The 6727-nt window shown below is 45.9% G+C and overlaps 1 protein-coding gene across 1 annotated transcript in view; it reads right to left on the minus strand.

The window, feature by feature from the left end:
- Window positions 1-941: 941 nt before the first annotated feature.
- Window positions 942-6727, minus strand: part of uncx4.1 (Unc4.1 homeobox (C. elegans)) — a 7108-nt gene continuing 1322 nt past the window's right edge. The window contains exons 2-3 of the mRNA XM_026929184.3: window positions 6471-6646; window positions 942-1987 (exon numbers count right to left, since the gene is read on the minus strand). Coding sequence (XP_026784985.3) covers window positions 1241-1987; window positions 6471-6646 — 923 coding nt within the window. The 3' untranslated portion in view covers window positions 942-1240. The remainder of the gene's footprint in view (window positions 1988-6470; window positions 6647-6727) is intronic.

The raw sequence follows: 6727 nt of genomic DNA on the forward strand, positions 1-6727 counted from the left end.
GCCGTGAGACAGGCAAAAATCCGCCCCACCAATCACCCGGGCGCGTGCACACACACACACACACACACACACACACACACGTTTGTCTTGCTAGCCTTGTGAGGTCATCATTATTAACGCTGCTAATTAACGCAATTTAATTGATTACATTAATTACATTCATTAATTATTTTTTTAATAAATGCCCCAGTTTTTTTTTTTTTTTAAACACTTTTCCTCCACAAATTTAAGTCAGTTATTCATATCCTTCTGGGGACATGTGTGGCCTCCACTCAGATATACAAGCATGCCCACACACCCACACACACACACACACCCACACACACACGCGCGCGCGCGATGCCGAGGCTTTTATTTCGCCAGGTTTTCATGCTAATTCTATTACTGTTGGAACTTTATGTGATTTTATATCACTGGAATCGGCAGTGCGCGCGCGTGGGTGTGTGTGTGTGTGTGTGTGTGTTTAATAAAGCTTCAGGCTAAAAAGAAGGAGAGAAAAAAAAACTTGAATATATCACCCCTGCCTCCATCAGGAAAATAATTACTTTCATATCAAAACTCGGCAGGAGTTGACCGACCCCCAATCCCCCCCCCCCCCCCTCTCTCTCTCTCTCTCTCTCTCTCTCTCTCTCTCTCTCTCTGTCTCTCTCTCTCTCTCTCTCTCTCTCTCTCTCTCTCCCTCTCTCTCTCTCTCTCCGCCCGCGGCGCGAGACCCTCCTCGAGTCGAATCGACGGCAGGTTTTGAATGAGTGAATTTGTTATTAAAGCAATAAACACGAGCCTGCAATACTTCTGATTCGGTAAACAAAAAAAAAAAAAGAAAGAAAAGAATAAAGAGAAAGCCACACACACACACACACACACACACACACAGCAGGAGAGAGAGAGAGAGAGAGAGAGAGAGAGAGCATCTGTGCGCAAAAACAATTTTTTTTTTTTCCTTTTCAGAATTCGTTTTTATTATTTATGAAAAATGTTACATATATAAATATATTTGATAATTTATCATTTCTGAGGATTCCATGTTGTTCTGGAAAGGCGTGAAGCTCATGTTTTATCCAATGCTAATAACAAAAACAAATAATAATAATATTAATATGAATAATAATAATAATAATAATCCATCCATCTGAATGAATGAAGGATATCCGTGTTGAGGATTTTGTTTAAAAAGGAGTTCAGAGTGTGTGTTCGGCTATAAAAATGGAGAATGCAGAAAGCTCTTGTGAGGAAGAGCTTCTTACACTTTCACTTCTTCTTCTCTCTCTCCTCCTGCCTGCGATTGCTCCTCCTGCTCGCAGGGTGCGCTGTGTGTGTGATGCGCTGCAGGTGAAAGCTGCTCACTTTTTGGTCTTTTAGCCTCGGTGCAGTGTGTGTTGTCTGCAGTCAGAGTGTGTGTGGAGTCAGTGTTTTTCTGCGGGACAATAAAACCCAGAGGCTGCGTGATGGGGTACAGCAGGAAGTGACCTTTACCGACGACAGGTGCTGGAGGAAAATCGGAAGAAAATGGCGCCGGCTTCCGTTTGGGACTGGAGTCAGCGAGCAAGCTCTCCACGCTGAAGGGGTTGAGCTTGTGTAAGGAGGAGGGTCGTGTGAAATCAGCGCTGGGACACAGGGCCAGGTTCCGGGTGTGTGTGTCGGCGTCGGCGTCGGGGTCGGGGTCGGGGTCGGATTGACGCGCATGCGCGCTGGACGTGGGGACGCTGCGCTGTGCAGATTCGTTGTCGGTGCTCTGGGACACGTCGCTGTCCGATCCGGGCGTGTGGAGCAGCTCAGAAGACAAGAACTTGTTCTGGGATTTCAGCAACTTCCGCTCTTGTTTGCGTTTCTTCTTCTCGAGGCGCTGTAGCTCGCGACGCGCGATCTCTTCCGGGTCCATGGGCTCGCCGCTGCACGTGGTCGGGTGAGAGTTGTGCGCCGGTCGACCGGGACCCTTCTTCGTGTTCTCCTTCTTCCTCCATTTGGCTCTCCGATTTTGAAACCAGACCTACAGCCAACAACGACAACATCATGAGGCCTCTAATACACTGCGTGAGCAAAAGGGTACTAAACGGTACCGTTCCTTTATGCTAACATGGTACCTTTAAAGCTAGAAATGTGCATGTTGTATCTAAAGGTAATTTTAATCTTATGTCCTTTTAAATAATATATATTAAATAATAAAGGAACCACCCCAAGGTACACAAAGCACTAACTTCACTGACTCCACCTTAAATCATTTCTAAAGGTGAACTCTATCCATATTTCCAGGTAAACCCTTAGCTACTAAAGATACTAAAGGTACCATGTCAGTGACAAGCAAAGCTACACTTTAGTACCCTTTTTAATAATTTAACAACACAATGACAGGAAACACAAAGCACCAGTATCTTCACTGACTCCTGACTCCACCTTAAATCTTTCCTAAAGGTGCACTCTATCCATATTTCCAGGTGAAAGGTACAAAAGATAAAGGTACCATCCCAAGGTACACTTTAGTACCCTTTTTTTCCAAGAGTGTACAATAACACAATAAGAACTTAATTTGGAACATATACTGATTTTAGCTTGATAACATTCTGGTGAAGTGCACGCTTAGAAATAAAGGTAATAAACTCTACTCTTCCTTGTCACAGAGGCGGTACCGTTATGGGTACACTTTTAGTACCGCATCTTTCATCGTTAACGCTTTACACTTAAAGCTAATTATGGTCCAATTATGTACCTTAATATGGTAATATGGTACGCTGTATTAGCGGTGCTAAAGGTCCCGTTAGGTAAATTAAATCATTTTGAAAGTGCACGTGATATATCGGATACTAACAGTGCAAAAGATGTACGCTTCATAGTACCAACAAGGAACAGTACAGCAGTTTGGTACTTTTATAATATAATATAATAACATTTAATGAGAACGCCGAGTCAGATTCTGGAGAACTGGGTGTGAAATGCAGCCTAACTGCTGTTCTATTAATACACTCTCAGAGTAAAAGGGTACTAAACTGTGGTACCCTCGAGAGAAATGTGCACGAAGTGTACCTTCACTCTGAACACTAGGCCTGATTACGTACATTTATGCACACTCAATCATCCAGGGGAAAGACAGCTGACATATTAAATGTGCAAAAAATAAATAAGGGTACCACTCCAGAGACAAACGAACGGTACTGTTTTTTTTCTCATTAGATATTAGTAATAGTCTAAACATTTTCTTCCCACAGAAGTCTAAGCTCTTACGCAAACACATCATTCATGTTTCATTTTTAGATCCAGCCTCCAGCAGCAGATGCGCTCTTCTTCATTTCTCATTCAGTGTAATGGCTCACTCACAGAGAGAGAGAGAGAGAGAGAGAGAGAGAGAGAGAGAGCATAAACTCAGAAGAGATTTTTGGCCCGGATGTGACGGGCAGTAGCTTGCGCTCACCGGCTGCCTTCTGTTCAGCACTGATAAGCATCCGTCAGCGGTGTTCATGACAGAAACGCCACGCTCATGACGTGATCATGAAGTTTCGATTTTGACTATAAAGCGCACTAATCATCTAGCAAGAAACAGGAACTATCTGGAACCAAATTGAAGTCTTCATAAGATCTCCATCACGCTCACAGGAACAGTTAGTTCATTTCATTAATCTCTTAAAACCATCATCATCATCATCATCATCATCATCATGGCAATTGTAACACACTCTCTGGGGGAAAAGGTACTAAACTGTACCTTTATTGTCACCAGCACAGTACCTTTAAACCCAAACCTAGAGATGTGCAGCGTCCGCTTAATTCTCTGCCTGAGATCTTATGAGAATGTAATGAAGGTACAAAAAATAACAGAATCTCATCATAATGACCCTCTAGCTTTAGGAGGAAATAAAAACTACAGTCAAGTAATAAAAACATAAAGAATAAACCTGTGTGTGTGTGTGTGTGTGTGTGTGTGTGTGTGTGTGTGTGTGGCCTTTATGGTTTATGGGGACATTTGGCTGGTGAGTGATGCTCTGAGTGATGGTCTGAGTGATGCTCTGAGTGATGCTCTGAGTGATGGTCTGAGTGATGCTCTGAGTGATGCTCTGAGTGATGGTCTGAGTGATGCTCTGAGTGATGCTCTGAGTGATGGTCTGAGTGATGGTCTGAGTGATGGTCTGAGTGTTGGTCTGAGTGATGCTCTGAGTGATGGTCTGAGTGATGCTCTGAGTGTTGCTCTGAGTGATGGTCTGAGTGATGCTCTGAGTGATGCTCTGAGTGATGGTCTGAGTGATGGTCTGAGTGATGGTCTGAGTGTTGGTCTGAGTGATGCTCTGAGTGATGGTCTGAGTGATGGTCTGAGTGATGGTCTGAGTGTTGGTCTGAGTGATGGTCTGAGTGATGCTCTGAGTGATGGTCTGAGTGATGGTCTGAGTGTTGGTCTGAGTGATGGTCTGAGTGATGGTCTGAGTGATGCTCTGAGTGTTGGTCTGAGTGATGCTCTGAGTGATGGTCTGAGTGATGGTCTGAGTGTTGGTCTGAGTGATGGTCTGAGTGATGATCTGAGTATTGGTCTGAGTGATGGTCTGAGTGATGGGCTGAGTGATGGTCTGAGTGATGCTCTGAGTGATGGTCTGAGTGATGGTCTGAGTGATGGGCTGAGTGATGGTCTGAGTGATGCTCTGAGTGATGGGCTGAGTGATGGTCTGAGTGATGCTCTGAGTGATGGTCTGAGTGATGCTCTGAGTATTGCTCTCAGTGATGGTCTGAGTGTTGGTCTGAGTATTGGTCTGAGTGATGCTCTGAGTGATGCTCTGAGTGATGGTCTGAGTGATGGTCTGAGTGTTGGTCTGAGTGATGGTCTCAGTGATGCTCTGAGTGATGCTCTGAGTGATGGTCAGAGTATTGGTCTGAGTGATGGTCTGAGTGATGGTCTGAGTGATGGTCTGAGTGATGGTCTGAGTGATGGTCTGAGTGATGCTCTGAGTGATGGTCAGAGTATTGGTCTGAGTGATGCTCTGAGTGATGGTCTCAGTGATGCTCTGAGTGATGGTCTGAGTGATGGTCTGAGTGATGGTCTGAGTGTTGGTCTGAGTGTTGGTCTGAGTGATGGTCTCAGTGATGGCCTGAGTGATGGTCTGAGTGATGCTCTGAGTGTTGGTCTGAGTGTTGGTCTGAGTGATGCTCTGAGTGTTGGTCTGAGTGATGGTCTGAGTGATGCTCTGAGTGATGGTCTGAGTGATGCTCTGAGTGTTGGTCTGAGTGTTGGTCTGAGTGATGCTCTGAGTGATGGTCTGAGTGATGGTCTGAGTGATGGTCTCAGTGATGGCCTGAGTGATGGTCAGAGTATTGGTCTGAGTGATGGTCTGAGTGATGCTCTGAGTGATGGTCAGAGTATTGGTCTGAGTGATGCTCTGAGTGTTGGTCTGAGTGATGCTCTGAGTGATGGTCTGAGTGATGGTCTGAGTGATGGTCTGAGTGTTGGTCTGAGTGTTGGTCTGAGTGATGGTCTCAGTGATGGCCTGAGTGATGGTCTGAGTGATGCTCTGAGTGTTGGTCTGAGTGTTGGTCTGAGTGATGCTCTGAGTGATGGTCTGAGTGTTGGTCTGAGTGATGGTCTGAGTGATGCTCTGAGTGATGGTCTGAGTGATGCTCTGAGTGATGGTCTGAGTGATGGTCTGAGTGATGGTCTCAGTGATGGCCTGAGTGATGGTCAGAGTATTGGTCTGAGTGATGGTCTGAATGATGGTCTCAGTGATGGCCTGAGTGATGGTCTGAGTGATGGTCTCAGTGAAGGTCTGAGTGATGGTCTAAGTGATGGTCTAAGTGATGGTCTGAGTGATGGTCTGAGTGTTGGTCTGAGTGATGGTCTGAGTGATGCTCTGAGTGATGGTCTGAGTGATGCTCTGAGTGATGCTCTGAGTGATGGCCTGAGTGATGGTCTCAGTGATGGTCAGAGTATTGGTCTGAGTGATGGTCTCAGTGATGGTCTGAGTGATGGTCTCAGTGATGGTCTGAATGATGGTCTGAGTGATGCTCTGAGTGAAGGTCTGAGTGATGGTCTGAGTGATGCTCTGAGTGAAGGTCTGAGTGATGGTCTGAGTGATGGTCTGAGTGATGCTCTGTAAGCGCAGACCTGCTCTCTCTTTTCCTCTCAATAACAATAAAAAGCAGCAGCTCCTGTACATTTGCGCGCGCAGACCTCGTGCTCTGTGACCGAGTTAAACACACGCAGCGCTCCGGTTTAAAGCCGGAATCAATCCTGAACCAGGCGCGCGTGCGGCCAGGAGAAGTGCAGAACTCTCTCTCTGAACGCTTCTGAGTTGTAGAAGTAAAAAAAAAAAAAACTAAAGCGTTACGGAAAAGTTTCTCTCTGTTTTGGTGTTAATCATAAGATTTAGGCCAGACGTAAAGAACAGCACTCAGGCCTCGCGCGGGGATCACTGGATCTCTGGATCTCTGGATCAGTGGATCAGGAATAAACATTATGAGCATCCTCCAGCTCGTGAATAATCATTAACACGTTTGTTTACCTGCACACGTGACTCGACCAGGTCCAGGCGGAGCGCGAGCGCCTCGCGCATGAACACGTCCGGGTAATGGCTCTCGGTAAACGCTTTCTCCAGCTCTTCAAGCTGCCAGCCGGTGAAGTTTGTCCGGGTTCGTCTCCGTTTACAGCCGGGACTCTCTTTATCCAGATCTCCAGAGTCTAAACACACAGCACACAGCGCGAGGTGCGTTTCTTATTCATCCGAACTGCACGAGACCAGGAGCATCACACTCTCATCTG

Source organism: Pangasianodon hypophthalmus, chromosome 26 (genome assembly GCF_027358585.1).
Source record: "Pangasianodon hypophthalmus isolate fPanHyp1 chromosome 26, fPanHyp1.pri, whole genome shotgun sequence".
Lineage (NCBI taxonomy): Eukaryota > Metazoa > Chordata > Actinopteri > Siluriformes > Pangasiidae > Pangasianodon > Pangasianodon hypophthalmus.